General features: G+C 39.6%; 1 protein-coding gene across 4 annotated transcripts in view; it reads right to left on the reverse strand.

The window, feature by feature from the left end:
- The window catches only part of LOC105189613 (glutamate receptor ionotropic, kainate 2), a 143155-nt gene that overhangs the window by 107770 nt on the left and 14865 nt on the right, over positions 1-20520 (reverse strand). For all 4 annotated transcript variants that reach the window (XM_025305343.1, XM_025305344.1, XM_011151838.3 and 1 more), the window contains exon 3: positions 2285-2446. In XM_025305343.1, the coding sequence (XP_025161128.1) occupies positions 2285-2446 (162 nt within the window). The remainder of the gene's footprint in view (positions 1-2284; positions 2447-20520) is intronic.

The following is a 20520-nucleotide window of genomic DNA, read 5'->3' on the forward strand; positions in this document are numbered from 1 at the left end:
GTTCAGACTGGGCGAGAAGAGAGAAGTTGTAAAGGCAAAAATAGCAGTCACATATTCAATATGTATCACAAGAAATTTAAACTTAAATTCGGATTTGGCGCAATAAAAAAAATAACGCAGAAGCGAGAAGAAAGCGTTGCTAACGAAGCTTAAAGATCATCTTCCAGTGGTATTTCAAGCTTGATGAAACTTGCAGGATTAATATAGGACCAAAATTTCAATACGGGAGAACTTTGCACTTTCTCTAAAATCATACAGTCATCCAGAGGTCGAGGCGTCACTTAATTGACATAATTATTTAAATCTTTCGATGCTAAATATATGCTTCCGAAAATAGCTCGATTTGAATTATAAACATCTGCCCCTATATATACATATATATCGTAAAACCGTGAATTCTGTGTACGTACGCACGAATATACTTTCTCAAACATACATTGTTCCCTTTATCGGAAATAATTGAATAAAATGATGGAGCGTTTAACTTGCGCAAGCTTTCTATATAAAGTCTAGCAAACACAGTGTTCTCTTACAAAGTATTCGTAATATCAGAATAATCAAAGAACAGCAGCAGCAAGCAGCCCGTCACAATCATCCCGCGTTTTCGCGACACGTAACGGCAAGAAATATCGATCTTGTCTCTTTGATTTCTCGAGAGGTTGACAAGGGAGGTAATATGCTCCTAACGACGTCATGTAACAAGATAGACGATATTCTAATGGTGTGTATTCGATAGCAGCTGGAAAGATAATAATGTATATACGCTACTTTAATAACAGCACGCGCGTCGAGCAGGCCGGTTATTCTTGGTCGGTTTATATACGTCGTCAAGACGATAAATTTTGCTTACGGCAATGCCTTATACTGCGTGACGTAGCAACGTCAACTAAAAAAACTCTCAGAATATTCAGGATACCTATATAGAGTTGGTAAAAAACAAGTTTAAAAAAAAGGCGAAATTCAAAATTTTTTAGTTAAAAGTTGTTTTTAATTTTTGGACATATTTTAAACAATTGCAATAAAATATGTTTGGAAAATATAAAAATGTATTTTAAACATATTCATTATTAATTTTCCTATTATAAATCTCTGAATTTCGCTGTCTTTTAGCTTCATATCTTTATCCTTTTCTTCTAAAGCAATCCACTTAATGTTTTATATGTTAAATAATGATAATATTTTTATTTTTGTCAAACAAAATATAGAAAACAATTTGAAAGATAAAATAGTTTTTATGGCGATAAATGGCTGGGGTAATCTTCAAGCCAATTATTTGCGTCTCAATAACGGACATATTAGAAGGAATTATTTAATAGATACCACAGAACATATACATACAGCAGATTATTTATTAAAATTAGCTGTCGTAGCGATAAAAGGTCGTAAAAAATTTGGCTGTTCTATCAAAAGTTTTGTGATCGATAATGTAAGTAAATGTGAAGTCAAATTTTACAATATGAAAAAATAGATATGATAACACACGTAAAATTCGTATCAAACGCTTCTTTAAAAAATAAAGAATAAAAAATGTTTTAAACATTTGTTTAAAACATGTTAAAAAATATTATGTTGGAGTATGTCTAATGTTAAAAACATAACATTTCTGAGAATATCCGGAAATGTTTTCACGAGTGCCATAATTCTAGCCGATAAACCAGCCGTTTGCTCCTATTTTATGCAAACGTGCCATGTTTCTTGCGGATATTGATCATCGCAGCCCGTTATTTAATCTGTTTATTCTTTACACGTTAAAAGAATTTTCACGGAGCTAATCGATCGCGATTTATCTTGACAATAAATGTCGTTCAAATGGTTACAAGGACTTTAATGTCGTTGTAACCATTGTTGTTTCTCCCGTGCATATTTCCAACGTCGGGATAAAATAACGATTGAGTCTCGTCTCGGAAATAAGCTATTCGCACCTCACGTCTCAACATTTTGCAACTTTCTTCAACTGCAAACTGAAAACATAAGCGAGCTTTCAGAAATAAATCATTCCTGACGTGCGGAGTACCGTGAGATTAATGAGCGTGAGACGTTTTTTAACTTTAGTGGAATTTCTTACGGGTGTATGCGACGCGGCATCGTTTCATTACACGAGAGACTTTTCCGCGCTGTAAGTTTCAGTACAAATTGCGGGTTCTTGCGTAGACATGGATTACGGAAATGCAAATGGTACTACAATTAAGCGGTTTATCCGTGAAATATATAAGCAGCGCATAAAACATACGATACATTAAAATGAATACATCGCGTGCGTATAAAACGCACGACTAATACTTACCTTTCTTAGAAGCGTGGAAGGAATCATCTTTCGGCACGTATTGGATATCGTACTCCAGCGTGGTCTTCGGCAGAATAATTTTCTCTTTGTTGATCTTGTAAACGGCGTACTTGAAGGCCAGCTCCGTGCTGCTATCCTTTTGGTCATGAGTGAATATAGCACCTGAAAGTAAGTACGATCATGATCGCGTTAATCCTTAAAGTGGAACAGCAGGACGTTATCCTATTCCGCTAATAATACTCCCGAACGATCAAAGTTTGTCCATCTATGCTAATAAACTGTAAGCTCTGAACTAAACTGAATCTCCTATATACGCACGCTTTTAATATTACTCTTGGGTTAAACTGATCCTTTGTATATGCGAAGTAATTTCTTTTTTCAATTTATTCTGCAATGCTAGCAGTATTATTTCCCGTAAATGTATTCACTTCTTCGACTCGATAAAAGTATTCTCAGGTAAATCGATAGATATCCTATTTCATCAAACAGGATATTGATTTCCCTATATTATGTAATCAAATGTAACAGAATGCTAAATTAAATTAATAATGATTAATACATAACTATGTTAGCAGAAATATCATTAATTAAAATTAAAACTTAATTTTATTAAAATTTGCTACATGATTTTCAGTATCATAAATCACAGAATTTATTATGTAACTTTAAATTGTAAATTTATTCACACGCGTGTATGTGTACATACACACGCGTTATCGATTATCGATTGATATCGCAAAATTAGTCAACAAAAATCAGTTATATCAGGTAAATTATTATTAAAATATTATGTACATACATTGTGTACATAATGGGTGTATATGATTAAGAAACACAACAATGTCTCGCTCTAATGTAGTGCGAGCGAACGAACAATGAGGTCGACTGTGTATATTTATTTACGCAACCGCACTTTAGTTGAACAAGATTGCTCGTTCTGCTATAACGACTGATCCGATTGGGTTCTAAGTGGTCTCAATCGATTCCTTGGGCTCCAATTACGTAACAAAACTCTTTTCATTTTTGCTCTACATGCTTCCTGACCGGAGATACTTTAGCACAAAGTCCATATAATAAATAATGACAATAATATTAGATATGTGTGTATGTATCGTACGTATCGTCACATGCATAGACACATATATACGTATACATATACAGCGGTATAGCATTAAATTTCACAGCCAATAGCAAATATTATACTTCCGCGCATTGCATATTATATTAAACTCTGTTTCTCAGAATGCTAGAAAGAAAACTTATCGTGTCAGTCGTCATTTGACCATTGTTGTAGAATAAAGTGTAAAAGAAGTGTAAAATCAGAATCTCGCAACGACTAAGAAGAATGTTACAGTCAAAAATGTCCGCATTCAGAACCCTGCTGTTGTCGCAGCAACACGCCCGCGGCATTCTTGCATAGAGCCCATTTTAATTGCACCTATTCGTCGACCGACACCGATCATACAGCCGCCAGCTATCAATAGTATGTCAGAGATCATCTTGCGGCAGATTTTTTCAAAGAGACCTGGCGTTTGAAAGTCTCGCGAATGCACATCCAATTCATCGAACAATCCTAAAGAGCGACTCTGGACATACATCGTTCCCATTATTGCTAGCTAGTCCGTCCTTTGAGGGGAGAGAATACTTAAAAAAAGATGCCGCACATTGAAAGGGATTAATCTTCTCTTTCGGTATTGAGGCTGTCGACACGGAGTGCCCGGGGTCATTTACGGAAACTAACGGGCGTCCTTCGGCGCGGTAAAAAGCGACAGGATGCATTCCTGACCTAGCACCAGAGGCGATTTTACGGTTAAACGCGAGAGAAGCGATGACCAGCTTTGCCGATTAACATCCGGCCCGACGAGTGACCGCTCTTTATGAAAAACTTGATGAAAGCTACCCGCGAATTATAGCAGCGTGTCGTGCCTCACTGGCCGTCGTTGGCAGCGTACTACAGCTCAGTGAGTTCGCACTGTTCAATGCTGCGAGTAAAAAATGTGTAGCTTGCGCTAAACACTGTATTTTTATTTTCATTAAAGTCTGAGAACTGTCAAAATTATATTATGCTTCTCTCTCTCTCTCTCTCTCTCTCTCTCTCTCTCTTTCTACAATAATTTACGAATTTTTCAGAAATTTTGTTTGTCGTTTCTTTTTTCACAATAACTACAGGCCATATTATAATTTTGTGGAACACAAGATTATGTCATTTAAAATGCGAATTTTATTACATATATACGCACACACATATTTTCTCTCTCTCTCTCTCTCTCTCTCTCTCTTTCTATAAGCTACAGTGCTCAAAAGAAAAATAAAATCCTCCAGCAGACTCTAAAATGTATTTTCATATCTCGCTATTCATTTGCAAATACGACGCATTTCCGAGGCGATAGAATTAACGTTGACACAGGCGCCATTGTGCGAGAGATATTTATCGCACATTCATCACGTCTACCACGATTGAATTTAGCTGTACATCGTGGTCCGCGTTTGGCTCTCATCTCGACCCGTCTCTTCCTCGCATAATGTCAATATTAATCATTTCATTTGGAGACAAAGGAAAAGCGGATTCGCGTGTTCGATCGAGCGGCGGAGGGAATGAACACATTGTAGCGGTAACGAGCTCTCTCGGTACATCTCTCCGAATCATCGGTCCCCTCGTTCCCTCGTTTTTCATGAGTCCTTAACCCTTCCTGACGGCACTTTCTGACGCTCTTTTACTTTTCGTTCCGCGCGTCCTAACTAACTAATCCATTTATCTGTAACAGAGTGGACGCGCATTAGCCGTCTTCCACTTCTCATCCCGCAGTATTGTTCGCCGCTGTGGCTCTGCCATTCTTTTTCCTTCCCTGTTTTTCAGCGTAACGCGTTAAGCGCGCTAATCCTCCCGGAAACGCTGCGACGACTTTTTCGACTTTCTTTTTACGACTTCATCGACGCGCGTACCCATTCTGGCCATTAGTTATTTTTTAAATACCATACAGGTAATCCTCAGGTATGTTTCTTGTAGCTTCCAATGGTCAGTCCAATTACCATACTATATTGTATTTTAATTGAGATAGTAATACGAATAGCCAACAGTTCAGGTGGCAAGGTCTAAGTTTGATCAATCTGGTTGTTAATTGCTTAAAAATAGAATGCGCCAAAAGGTATTTTTAAATATAAAATCGTTGTGAATTTTCAAAACACAACGTCGTCGATTGATGTTTATAACTAAATTATATTCTGAAATATATATGCCAAACCAGTATTATTTCATTTCCTAGAATAAAAGTATACAGTAATAAGGGGATGTAAAAATTGTTAAAAGGAAAAATGTAAAAAGAGAGAAAGAGAGAGAAAAAGGGTTGGACGACACGCATGGTTGATCGGAAAAACATTTCTCTCGCGCTCGAGCTCGCGCTCGCAATTTCGCGCCAGTTTCCCTAAATTATCTTAGTCGTAATTTTCAAAGCACCGTACTATTTCCCAGAAATCCAACAGTCGTGTATTATCCTCAAATCCCCGGGAAACATTTTCAAGAAATGGCCACTAGCGAAGTGGCCTGCAATGAAAAACATTACATTAATGTGATACTCAGGATGTTTATTGTATATTTATGACGCAAGAAATAACCGAAAAAATATATATATATATATATATTGCCAAAGCGCAATTATATAAATTGTCTGACTTTATGCAATACTTATAAATAATTAAAGATAAAAATAACATAGGCTGAAAACTACTGGAACGATATTATTTTTGGAAGATATACAATTTTGTATATTATTTTTATTTTCCGAGCTGAGTGCAGCTCGTAACGTTACTACACTGTATTTTCTATTCGTTGTTACAGTATATTCGTACATGCACATCTGCCATCAACCCGTTCATTGATCTTGGTGATTCTCATGGGATCTGCGGCAGATTCATGGATGTTCAGTAGGTTAATATCGCTAATTTCTCGTAAACGTTAGCAGGTTTCCGTGGGGAGTGGATTGGATACGTACGGGAGAGCGCAGGATGCATCTTCCCGGAGACAGAACAATTCATATGTTTTCCGCTGGATACAGGTAATACAGTGCGGACTGTACAAGAGACAATCTCTAGAGACGTCGCCGGCCACAATTTTCTAATACGACTTTTGTTACGGAATCGAGAAATGGAGGTTTCGCGTGCTAAAGGCCAGAAAATAATCAATATCGATTGACAACAGCGTGATATATCGTACAATATTACACCTAATTGCTATTCCGTTGCACCGAGATCAACGTACGGCCATGTAATTCATCACAGAGCCGTGATTAATCTCGCGATTATATGCAATGTCATATTTATACATACGGCACATTTCACTTTATATATTTAGTACAAGCAAAAAAGAAGAGAACAAAAAATAAATATCAAAGAAAGGAGAAAAGGAAGATACACCGAAACGGCACCTCTAAAATGGCACGTGGTCGCACCCCGACTTTGACTTCTCTCGTCTCTTTTCGTCTTTTGATCCTGACGGAACGCCAACATGATATTTCAACAACGATGAAACGCGTCGGTAGTGCTAACGAGCTGCGCCGCGTGAAGCGTGCTCGTTATAACGCCTTGTGATTACATACAAGCAATTGCGTGCGTGAGATTAAAGGAAGAACAGCGCACAAAGATGAGCAATTGGAGGAACTTGGCAGCAAGAAATTTACCTGTGCTGGGGGAGGGCTCCGTGCGCCCGTGTTTCTAAAGATACAATTCGACGCAGCTCGCGCACGGTATTAAGCACGCCTCGCGTTAAACTTTGGTCGTACAACTTTGATCCGACGCGCCTCTCCATGGATCACGGGGAAGCACTTAATCGTTTAATTTAGCGGATAATTGTCGCGCCCAAATTCGATTATGTTGAAACTGTTCGAAGAACGCGATTGCATTTGACGGGAACGACCTGCTGTTTTCAAGCGCAGATGGAGAGAGAGAGGGAGAGAGAGAGAAGAAGAGGGATGCTAATCGACGTTTCAACACGGATATTCGCGTTAAGAGCAAACAACGATCATTTCCTGGAAGAAGTTTGTCAAACTAGAACTGGGAAAACGCGGTCATGAGATGGGCCGATATCAGAAGTCCGTTATCAATTAGATTTCCGTACGCTCCGAGCTTAACGAGGGAAATTAACGCAAGCAGTAGCTAATACCACCGCTATCGTTACGTTAGTTGGCACGATTACACGTTTATAGAGAGGCAGCTCGTACGAACGTTACAGTGTAGTAAAGATAGTGGTATACTCAGAGATTTATCGTGTTTATTCCCAATGAATTGCGATCGACAAAAATGTAGACTGCTACGTAGAACGCCAGTTTAGATCCATTTTATTATACGCTGCACACGCGAAGAAAAGTATGAGCAGAATAGCGCGAAAAAGTGCTTTCTAAAACTTCGGTGAAATATTTTTGGAACAATAAGCAGCAGTGGGCAGGTTTTGTATGGAGATAGAATTTTTGCAAAAAATGGATTTTTTTTCTTGTTACATACATCCATTCTGTTGTATGTACACAGCTAACTTATACGCGTATGAATTTGTTCACCTTCGTATCTCGACTTTAATTTCGATCTCAATTTTTATTATTATTTTTATTAAAGTTAAAATTATTTTTATTTACAAGTATGAATCCTCCATGGTACAAACTTTTAATCAAAACGTCACTTGTGAAATACAAATACTAATAACAGAGATTCTAAATTTTGGTTATGAAAAAAGTATTTTAATATATTCTTAAGAGAAACATGCAAAACGTTCGAAAACTCAATAACATTAGAACATTCGTTTACATGTATACACAGACAATTAATGGTTGTATATTTTCGGTAAAGTGAAAATATATTTCTGTGAAATATATTTTCACTTTCGACGGTTCTGTGAAATATATTTTCATTTTCGACGGTTCTGTGAAATATATGAAGAAATACAGAACTATTTCTGAGACTTTGGCGACTTACGTGTCCATTTTTATACAATGGATGTTGAGATTTAGATAGTAAATTTTCTCAATGGGAGGAGAAAGAAGGGCATGCATATATATTATAATATTCAACTTGCAGTTCCGCTCGCTCGTCGATAAGCGGTTCTACCGAGATACTACTCGACTACTTTTATCAGTTAGCCACGGATAAAACTCGCTATTTTGTCCTGCAACACGATAAACCCAACGTCTCTTCTTATTTATTCCCTTGTGACCACTTTTCTACGATAAGTATTAGTGTTATAGCAAAGGAGCGGAAGAAAAAGAGAAGCATCTCGTGTCGGAATATCTTAAGGAAATATATCGAGAAAAATAACGTAAACTTCATGCGTAAATTCTTAATTTTGGTAATTGTAACACGCGAAAATTTGCAATGCTGAAATAGTAAAATTGAAGTAGAGGCAGTATCGTGTTAATATCGGAAAAAAAAATTTTCGTTACGCGCAGGATAAATCCAGCACGGCAGTAGCAGAAGAATCTCGATACGTACATATATGTAAATAAAAGCAAATAATAATTCAATATCGAATCTCACGTAACGCGGCGTTTCAGTATTCAGAGATTGTCCGACTGTGGATAGAGTGTTCCTTGTTTCGATCGCGCGGCTTCATCAGCATTGCAAGCTTAAATTTCGATTGCCCTACGTTCTTTGTCTTCCCATTTCCGGGAGGAAAGAGAGACAGCTTTCGTCGCCAGGTTTCCTCTTAGACGAGACTCGAATTTCATCGAGCGAAACGACCCTCTATCCAGATAAGACTAAACCGTAGGCGAATACGCGGGGCAGGAGGCAATGAAAGAAGAAAGTAAGAGGGAGGTGAGGATGGAATAAAGGTAGCAACTGATGAAGAGAGAGTGGACGAAGAGGAAAGAACAGAGAAAGGAGAGAGAGAGAGAGAGAGAGAGAGAAACGATGCCACGGTTTTTCAGGCATTTAAAAAATCACTCTTCCCGATCCGTCACTCGCCTGAAATAGGAATGCAAAAACTTCGAGGAAGTCAGATCGGGAAACGATTCGCAGCGGGCACGGAGAGATAAAAGCGGGACGCAAGGCAGTAAAAGAGGGTGACGAGATAAGGAGATGAGCACAGATCAGGGACATAGTCCTCGAAAAGTGGAGTGAAACTTTTTTCTCGAAACTTTTCCATTTGACCGACGGATTATACGAACTGCGAGAACTCTTTTGGAAGGAACTCCGCGAAAGCGGGGATTGCTGCGAGCAGAGGTTTATGAGCGAAGCAAAAGACATCGGCGGAAGTTTGCGATAATTATATGATTCGGGAAAAACAATGAACGGCAAGCTGTGCTGACGGAACGGAAAAAAGTTCGAGGAACTCGGCGAGATTCTCCGTCATTACTGATATTGTTATTGTCATCGCATTTGTGAGAAATAGCGTGAGAAGTAGCGCGATGCGCTATCGTCCACCAGTTGTATCATCGATGTTTTAATATTATGTTACACTGATATATCCGAGAAATATGAACCGAGCAATATATCGAGCGTCGTCGTGCTGTCACAGAGTCGCTCTCGCAAGAATCACGTGACCCTAATTTGACCCGATCGAAACCGTAGCGGTGGGAGAGTCAGTGCCAAGTGGTTTCTAGGTCGGATTTCCTTCGTCGCTTCACAAAGTCGGTATGTCTAGTTTGCGACCGAGTTCGCGGTCTGCCCAAGAGCCCACGGTTTAAAGTAATTAACAACACATTCCGCACACATACGCGCATACGGCGCGTTAATATAATCTACGAATAATTATTTCTTCTTCTCGGTCTACTAATGAAGTCGCAGCGGTTCCTTATGAGATCTTCGCGGAAGCGGTTGCGAGGTCGAGTTGCCTATTTCTCGAACTAATTTGCCGAAAAACTGAGCACGCATCCTCCCTGCGATTCTCCGCGTCTGCGAAAACAAAGTTATCGAGTGAATTGTATCGCATTAACGGCGCTTCAAAGTTCCGAAAATTGCTGCTGATGTTGGGGTAAAAAGACAACGGCCGAGTGAATGTGTACGTGCGCGTACGTACAGAACGGTAACTGATAGCATAATAGTGTCATCGCGTGTTCATTAATTACTTACGCGGACGCAAAAGCCGATTAAAACTCCGTCGGTGTTGATGGATAGGGATTTACCGTGTAGCGCGCTCAAGCCACCTTCTCTAATTCCCACTAACGAGTTATTAAACTAATGTCTCTCATTAGCGGAAACCCTCCCTCGATTGCGGAAGAACGCGGGAGGCCCTTACATACTGATGTGCACACAGCGGGTCCCGTAGTCGTTGGTGTACGTGCCGCTTGAAATTGGCCTCGTTAGTATGCCGCGTAGTTTCGAGTCAAAGTGCGTTTGCGGCGACAGCCACTCCGTCACGCACACGAGAAAATCGGGTGCGAGCAAATTTAACAACGTTGCGCCGTTAAATGCAAGATCTGTTTTGGCGGTGCTCGAGCTCGTCGATAGGGGAAAGGGGCGATAATTCCCGTAATTCCCTCATCACGAAGTCGGAACGTTTTCACGCGCGAACGTTTTACGCGTTCGCCCCGCGACTGAAACGAAATTCGGGCTTGATCACGATCCGTCGTTCCATACCAGCACCGATTACAAGCCAGTAAGTCAACGAAACAACGCGCAGTAACGGCGGAATAATTGAACGCGGCTCACCGCGTAACGAGTTCCTAAATTCGCGCGATAGATACCGCGCGAATTTAGAAACAGAATACAATTTTCACGTTATTGTGCCCGAAATGCGAAAGAACCCCGATTATGCCAGCGATGCAGTTACCCGCGAATTATGCTGTTGGCGGTCGTGTCTGGCGATTCACTCGCGATAGAGCTTCCGCATGGGCTTGCGGTAGTCCGCAGAACCACACTTTGAGAGGCGCTGTTCCACTAATGCAATTTCTGACGCGATCGATCAGGCTACACGCAAAGACCTCGTAGAACATATCGAACTTATCGAACATTTACGCAGATTGGGATAGATCTCCCCGATCGCGGTTCGAATCCTACCTTCGAGTAAAATTCTCTCACCGATAACGCACTTGCACTCGGGATCTACCAGTAATTATTGACGTGGGATTCTTCATTCGCATTATTATGATGAAATCATGATAAGAGACGATGGCGATGCTGCGCCGTCTCCGTCGCAGAGCTTTCAGTTGATGCGCCCTTTCGATTGATAAATATAAATATAAATATTGTTGGTAAGTATAATAACGCGTTTAAATGCGGTCCAAGTTTATAAAGGATATCAAATTATTTGTAAAATATACTATAATTTTGAGAAATAAGAGCAAACGGGCAAATATATCATATATAAATGTGTACAAGGATTTATATAAATAGAAATATACGCACAAAAATATTATAATAAAAAGTATGTTAATGATAAATCTAACTTTGATCTAGTTAAATTACCCGGCGATAACTCACCACAATACTTCTGTTCGTTTCTGGCCATTCAGTCAATACACGGCCGTATGTAATCTAAGGGAAACTTAGTCCGCGATCGAACAATTAGATAACAAGGAGAGATCAAACGACTGCTATCTGCCTCAAAATGGAACTTTCAACAGAATTACTGGCAGTAGCATTTCTCACGTATTACGAATATGACATAATCCTTTATGGTTGTAAGAAACTTTACAGAGACGCTCTCTTTCTCTCTCTCTCTCTCTCTCTCTCTCTCTCTCTCTCTCTCTCTCTCTCTCTCTCTCTCTCTCTCTCTCTCTCTCTCTCTCTCTCTCTCTCTCTCTCTCTCCCGAATCGAAATTTAGAGTCTGTTATAAGCCTATCAAGTATTAAGTTGTATGCTTTTAACACTCCTTGTGCTGCAAATTCTACCGTAGCACTAGTAACGATGTCTTTCAGGTTCTGTTTAGCCTTATAATTCTATCGGAGTCGATGTTAAGCCTCAAAAGATATTTCTTTATACTGCTCTATACCTGCTCGTAACGTACTGTTTATTCAACTTTATTCTTCTCATCCCAATAAAATAACGTTGCTAGCGCCCAGAACTCTTTAGAAAATGTTTTCTTATGCTCATGACTATTTGAGAACTCTTTTGGAAAGGCCAGGACTCTGAGATTTTGATAGTGTGTCAAGTCGGTACGTTTCTTACTGTATTATTGTTAATCATATTTATTGATAATTCAACATTCTGACATTCTTCCTACAATTTAATATGTTTTATTTAAAATCTTAAGTAGAATATATAAGAGGTAATTGAATATTAAGTAATTTTTCATATCTCTTAAAAATGCTTGTAGCGTAGGTCATGTAGCCGTTCTGAAGGCGAGACAAAGGATCTGGAGTCGTCTCAGAGGCTTTCAGTATGTCCTTCCTTAAATCTCAAGTTGGTAAAAACGGCAATAAGTACCGATTTGTAACATTAAAAGAGCACAAAGTTTTAGTTTGTAACATTAAAAAAAGCACTACATCCTATATGACTCCAGATATGGAGATCCTTCAGTAGTCCTCTAAGTCCTACGGAATTGCAAGCTCAAAGTAGAACTGAAATTTCGACTCGGGCTCTCTCTCTCTCTCTCTGTTCCACTTTTTCTTTATATCTCACCTTGACTATCGCCAGATATTTCTAGAGTCATATTAGAATAGGGTTTGAATGAACATTTGCAAGATGATCTCAATAGCATCGCAATAACTGGATATGATATTTTCCGAATTCTATACCGGCGGTTCCTCGTCTATTCGCGAACAAGGCTTCTCGAGGTCTTTCGGCGGAAGTTACTTCGAAGCTATAGCCTACGTCGAGATTGAGAGAATCTTCATGCTTCCCATGAATACGGAATCAGGGTTTTCTAAGTTCCAATCTGTTGTTTCTAACACGGGCGAGCTCGCACCTAAAAGAAACTGCTCGCGAAAATGCTTTGCATGAGATCCAAATAAATCGAGTCCGAATACTGGCACACGAGCTGGAACACGTACGATATCGTCCGCATCGACGAGTCAAGAGAGAGCGACTTCACGAGAAAGAGAAATCTCTCAAGAAGACAAGAACATCATACCACTTGTAGTTGAAGTGTGGTAATTTAACAAGCCAGAATGTAGCATCAACTTTTTCTTTCGGAAGAATACGGAATTTCGGGGTATGTAACGAGATAATAATACGCGCGTACGAGATAACTATCCGTGCATGATTTTTCTGTTGACTCTGAAAACACTCGGAAATTCTGCCGGTTAACGAACGAAAATGCGGATTTCTGTATATTTTCAAATGGGAATATAGAAGAGGACGTCGGAGACGTTGATTCGTTTAACAGAAAAGAATCTAGGAGGAAGAGAAACGGAAGGAAGTCGGAGTGCCGACGAGTTAATTTAGTCGTGAATTGCAGAGAAAGTCGGCCGCCAATTTAATGGAGGGGTAGAAAGCGAGGTATTTGAATTAATGGCCGACAATCGGCGTTCCTGCGTTCTTCGCGGTGACCAGTTGCCGTAATTCATTTATGGAAGCCCCTGTGCCGCATAAAACGATGGTCTTTCCGTAGAGCTGAGCGATCAATTTTCTTCGTTTTTGACAATTTTCCGCTGGAAATTAATTTTATATATATATATATATATATATATATATATACACACAGGATGCTATTAAAGGATCTGCTTCGCGAAACTCCGAGCTGGAAGCATGACATTGCGAATTTTTCGAGTTACCGCATTTGATGGTTTCAACTTATGATGATACCACTTACGTGGTTTATTGGATACCACATAATATAATGTGACGTATCTATTATCAAAGTTATATTGATATATTTATTATATTCCAAAGAGAAAGAGAGAAAGAGTAGAGAGAGAAAGAGCAGACTAATTTGACGAAAACATTTCTCACGTTCTCAAATTCACACATCAGTATTAACATCGCTTAATTGACCCGTTACTACATATATACGATATGTTACTAAAACATATTTAATTAAAGTAATATACGTCAAACACATGCGACAATCTCTCGAGACAATTTTCATCTCGATAGGTTAGCTTCAATATCACTTTCCAGGTGGTGGAAAAATATCAATCGATCATATATGAAAGTGTCAAGCTACGGAGTTTTAAACGCAAAAAATTGCACCTTCATGAAAGTTAATAAATTTCTCTTCGGCTGCACTTCGATCTTATTTCTTCCTTAAACTGCGCATCTTTCTCGCGACGGTTTGATCGATCACCGATAATTTCTGTCATTATTCCAACACTGCAATGTTCCTTCGACGTCTTCGACTGATGAAACATCTCGTGATAACGAGAGATCGATATTCATGCATAAATAATTATTATTAAATTGCACAACGGACTATCAATCGTTGATATGTAATTGATAGCGATATAACGGTGATATGGTAGTGGGATTTTAAATTGTAGTTCGCGTCTTATATGCGATGTTCACGAAGCAAACGCTCCGTGAATAATTCCGCAGTTTCAGATCGCGACTCAATCGTCGGAAACTATTGTCGGCATTGTGCCGAACGCGTTGCACCGGCAAACTAACGTGCACCTTCAAACTAGTGGGGCGAATGTAGCGTTGAATAATGCAATATGTGCTTGGTACCGGATTAATGTAGTTGGTCTCGCGCACCAATGCAAACTTTGCAGCTGTACGATGTGTATGCAGTGACCACGAACGATGATAATGTCTCTAGACGAATACAGTGCTTTGGCAAAAAAACCGGTACACGTTTTCCAATTAATAACGAATTTATTTGCATGACGATCGAATTTACATTAAAAGACAAAGTTTGGTAAATTGCTAGGTGTGAATTTATCGTGTTTCGTCTATGCACAAAACTAAACAATTATACACAGAACAAAAAGATTAAAATAAAATGTATACATAATGTTACGAAAGTATTTAACTCCTTTTGGTTTTACAATTTGTATCGCGACATATACCGGGTATTCGAAAGATAGAAAATTTCGGGGTACTTTGCGTGATTTTCCTCGATTACAAAAAGAAATGCCGATGGATAAAAGATAGATAGGGCGGAACGGTAAGACAGGAAGGAACAGGAAGACTGTGGGATTATCCTCGTGGTGTCACGTGAGATAATTCAGAGATACTCGTACATACTATACAAATTCATCTTTCAGGTGAATTTTGCGAAGACACGCATGCCTCACTCATAGCGGTGAAAAGGTCATCTCAAGCGGGATAGCAAATCCATCACTAGGGTGTGATATATGTTTTTTATCTAGCGAAGATATAGAGAACGTCAACCTGAAGATGTAGGAAATAAGCTCCTGGGAGTGATATATGAATTTCCGGGTATCTCACTTACGTTATATCGATTCTCAAGATGTAATTGCAGTCACTAACGCGCACACATATATATATATATAATAAATTCTCCCAACGAGAGTTGACATTAAATTGGTGTGATAATTATCTCAAATAATAGAGGAAACAATTTCGTACTAACGAACCCATCTCAGTGAGAACGGTGGATGTTTATCTGAGATTATCAGTATATTTTGGCGTCGTGGTCTTCCGGCAGTCGTACACCAAGGAGTTAATATTGTCATTAGTCTCTGCCTGTCCGCAACCCCAGGCAGCTATGATCTTGCACTAAGCAAAACACATCTCTCTCAGTACATATTTGTTACATATTCCTGATGTATATCGAGTTACTTGAGATAATCATACGTTATTTCATCACCAGAATTCATCGTCGTAGAGATAAAATATTGAGTAAAGACGGCGAAAACTTTAAAGGAAGACTGTCGAACTCGAACGATAAAGAAGAGGAAGAAGAAGAGAAAGATGAAGAGAAAGATAGTGAGATAGAAAGGGAGGAAGAGACAAAGAGAGAAAGAGAATACTAGCGATGCACTTACATTTGTAATGATAACGCCTCAACTGAAAGAACGTTCGGAAGTCAACGTACGAAATTCACGATTGGAACATTTCCAACCAAGTATCCACCAAGAGAGAACGATGTATCTCGGAAAATATTTACTACATGTTTCTTACTATTCTTTTCAGCCAAGTCGGTTTAGATCCATGTGTGGATCGTAATATACTATGAGATCGCCATGTGTCGTTACGTTTACGTTGGGTTCTCTTAAACTGTGCACATCATATGTTCTTCGAAAAACGAAAAACCGCGTTATTTTTATACTAACGTTCCACATTACACGAGGACACGTATCATATTTTAGAGAATAGTAGCTCATAAAATGTGACAGTTTCGCAGTTAACGCATATATATATATATATACATACACACACACACACACACATACACACACACACACACACACACACACATATATATGTATATATATATATATATAATTTGTAATTATAGTCATGGATTAAAGAAAAGCTTTAATAATCTGCTTGAAACAAAGCGGGAAACTTGTGGAAACTAATATCGCGAATCTTACCCGAAAGTACGAAATTCCTCAAAGTGCATTTAAAATAACAATATCCATTCGATACACCGGAAGAACGATAGCATTACCAAATGAAAGATATAAATAACGCAAATGCACGATTTCATTTCGATCGAAGGACCGGGCATTGTCCTGCGAACAAGAAAGTGCCGACTCGAGTTTTCCCTGTTTCGAACTATTCATACAATGTACGGGACACAAATGGATAGAAAGAAAGTTAAAGAGGGGCATTAAGAAAATTGTCTGTTTTCAGAGATTTTCCTCACTTCCAACTTCGTTCTCGATCTATAAGTAAATAGATTCGCTCCGCTGCGCTTTTCCAAGAAAAAGTTTCAGGACGCGTTCGGGTCTATTTGTCTAGCAGGCTTTGAGCGTACATATTCGTCGAAAGTTTGTTGTAACGAAATTATATCCCGCGCATAATGCTCAACAATAACATTCACCAATCGATTCTTTCCGTCTCTATTCGAAACTACAGGGAATAATTGAGCGAATAATTTGCGGAGTGAAAGACTGTTAATATTTGATAGTAATTTTAGTCCTTGACGCGGAATCAATATCCAAAAGTGAGCGATGACGAAAAGATAAGAAGAATGAAACATACATTAAAATAGACAAATATTATTTTCTTGACCAGTGATTCTCTCGAGTGACTATTGACGTGAGGCCGTGCGGAGCGTTAGTTGGAAATCTGATGGGTTCAGGGGTAGTTGGCTGAAGCCCCCGGGTGTAATCGCATTATGACCCTCGCGCATAGCTCTCATTACACCCCCGGTGGTGCTCCATCATTGCCGCTTCCAGTTTGTTACGGCGGACGAATGGGTGAGACGAAGCTTTATCGTCAAACTGACTTCTCTAAATGCGGCCGGTATCGCGCGCGTGCGTGTGTGTGTGTGTGTGCGCTAAACGTTTTAATAAAATTTATTCCGACCTCTGGTGACATCTGGAAACATTGTTTCTTGCGTTATTACGTGGCGACGTTACACGATACAGTGTACACAGATGTTTAAGGTTATCATTATATTATGCGACGCTCGATCACGAATGATCTGCGAAACGTTAGAACGCTTACTTCGGCCTCTGTTGTAGAAAAAGCTAGAGTACAAAATTCTCCGAAGACACGGGTGGCAGCGAGCGGGTTGAGACTAATGCTCGTCGTGTACGTTAGCACATTTCTCATACGTTGCTCGTAAAATTTTGCGATAAACGACGCTATTCCACTATAACAAATAGACTAATTTTACAGACACACCTCGAAGTACATTTTCAGCGTGTTAGCGATTTTATCGCGTGCGCGCGACTTTATTCCCGCGGGAACATGTTTCGGATTTTTCGCAAGAACCACGAGAGATTGTCGACCGACGTGTTTACGAGCGAATTCCCGAATGTGCGTCTAGAATTTTTTCCGTGTACGCTAAAAAAAAAATGAAGCCACCGTTAGTGCGGGAACACGACTTTTTTTCGTGTGGATAGACGGGCCTTGGCAATGCTGGAAAATGCCGCGATCGATCAGGATAAGCCGACAGGTTGTATTTTAGACAAGATCCCAGACCGTTTGTCTCCCGTTGTACGGGAATCGAAACTTTGTTTCATATCGCGGATTCTAACGAAAAAAAACAAATATTATGCGATATAGATATATAATAAAACACAGCAATTTTTACGTATATAACGAACGATTCGCGAGGATTGTAAAATATGCAATAGGGAGTGTGCAAAATTTAGGTGATCAAATTACAAGCGTCAAATATTGTATCAATTCCAAAAATGTTTCACTAGTTTCGATCGAAATCAAACACACCAGTAAATTCATCATCAGATGACTTATCCGTCATCAACGGAATATTTCCAGTTCGTTAAAGTGCAGTCATAGATATCCCTATGAAATAAATATCATATGTTGATCGGAATGCGCTTATTCCACGCGATAATTGTTTGACAATGGTCAATATTTAGGCAATTTAGACATCACTATGGAATCTCAGTTACGATCCATGATACTAATGGCCCTAATCCATCAGTCGAACCGCCGACGGACTGTTATGATTGACGGGAGGTCAGTGGTATCTGATGAAGTATCTTAACCGCCCTATTCACGGTTACCAGCCTATTCAGGATGACCGCGGGGTTAAGAACGAGAGATGAGACCGGTGCGATCCATTTCTATTCACCAGGCAGGGAAGACACAATGAAACGAGGTACATCGGCGTCAGCGTGCAAATTTGCATACTCGGCTAACGCGGAATAACGCCCGCCGCTGTTAACATCATTCGTGTCAAGTGTTTTCGAGGGTCAAATATTTTATTACTGATTTTCCGAACGCGTGAGGAACGTTCGTGTGTTCCGGGGAGAGGATATCGCTTTAGTTCGTCGAGCTATTTTTCTGTCGAGAAGAATTCATTTGTTTACGCATTGCGATTGAACTCGGTAGAATCCACGACAAAAGTTTGCGATTTCGCGCGGCTGTGAAGACAGTTTCCACATGACGCTGGAGCCGGAACATTTATCTCGCGGCATTTCATCGTTTCTCACTCGTGAAGGTATGATTCTCGCGAAGAGGATTCGCTGATCTACGTTATTTCTTCTTACATGAGCACAAGATTAAAGGGAACATAGATACGCCGCGTAGATATTCGTTCGACCGTTATGAGTCTGAGTTATGATTCTGAATAATGCAGCAACACGATTCCTCTCAATCTCGGCAGATGTTAAAACGGGAGAAATCGATAGAAATAATTAAACGATGCGGTTGCTTAAATATCTCGAATGTACGGTTGCATGGCGCGTAAAGGACACTTAAAAGAGTTTCGCAACAGTTGCTCTGTTGTCTTCCTATTGGAGAAACATTTCAAACACGTGCGCGGTATCGACTCGATTTATTCCTGGCCCGAATGTAACTTGAAAAACAGCTTTCGACAGTTCTGGACTTTCCTCACCGTTCCCTGGCATCGACAAATATTTCATTGTTCGACCGATACCTCAGGAAGACTAGGGACTGTATGCAATTTTCAAATTCTACGGGGACGCATTCACGAGTGATCCTACAATCCACTTATACACCACACTTTTTTACCCTGTGCTCTCTCTCTCTCTCTCTCTCTCTCTCTCTCTCTCTCTCTCTCTTCCTCTCCCCCTTCATTCTCTTTTTCCTTCTTTCACACACTTTTTCTCAAACTCTCGACATTTGTATCATCAATATTACAACCATTTCTTTCCATCGCCACTGCAATTTTTCTTCCGCCAACGCTTCGCGAATTCCAGCGGATTTCAGCTCACATTGCATATATTCCATCTTGCGCGAGTTAAATCGCACGCATCAAAATAGCAATAAAATATTATTCTCGATAAATTTTCCTCTATAAGGTTTATGATTATTATAAATATATGCTGTATACAATGCAAAACGGAGGAGACAATTTGAAAAATTATTCTCAAAATATAGTCGGCGTCGTCGACTTGCTCGCGTAGAAAGAAGAAATGCTACGTGAGATCAGGAAAAAACTCAGTAAGCGACAAATTTAGTACATGCCTTCTCGATTCTCCTAGCCGTTTACGGAAATGTCTGGTGTCGTCAGCGGCATTAGTTTCGTGCGCTCTCAGCGGTATACTCTCCTTATCTCGAAATAGTGACAAGATAGGGTATTATGCGAAATATACGATGGAAAGATAAAAATTACCAATAGTTGTAAATATTATCGATATCACGAAATGAACGAGGTACCCTTATCAGTAACGACGGATGCATCGAAAAAGCGGCGTTTTTCTCAATTTCTCACTGCTTATCAAACACGGAACTTCGAACCCGACGACTAGCGGCGACTAGCAGCCGAGAGGCGTTGCAATCACGTTGCGATTGAATTCGA

Source organism: Harpegnathos saltator, unplaced genomic scaffold (genome assembly GCF_003227715.2).
Source record: "Harpegnathos saltator strain DR-91 unplaced genomic scaffold, Hsal_v8.6 scaffold694, whole genome shotgun sequence".
Taxonomy (NCBI): domain Eukaryota; kingdom Metazoa; phylum Arthropoda; class Insecta; order Hymenoptera; family Formicidae; genus Harpegnathos; species Harpegnathos saltator.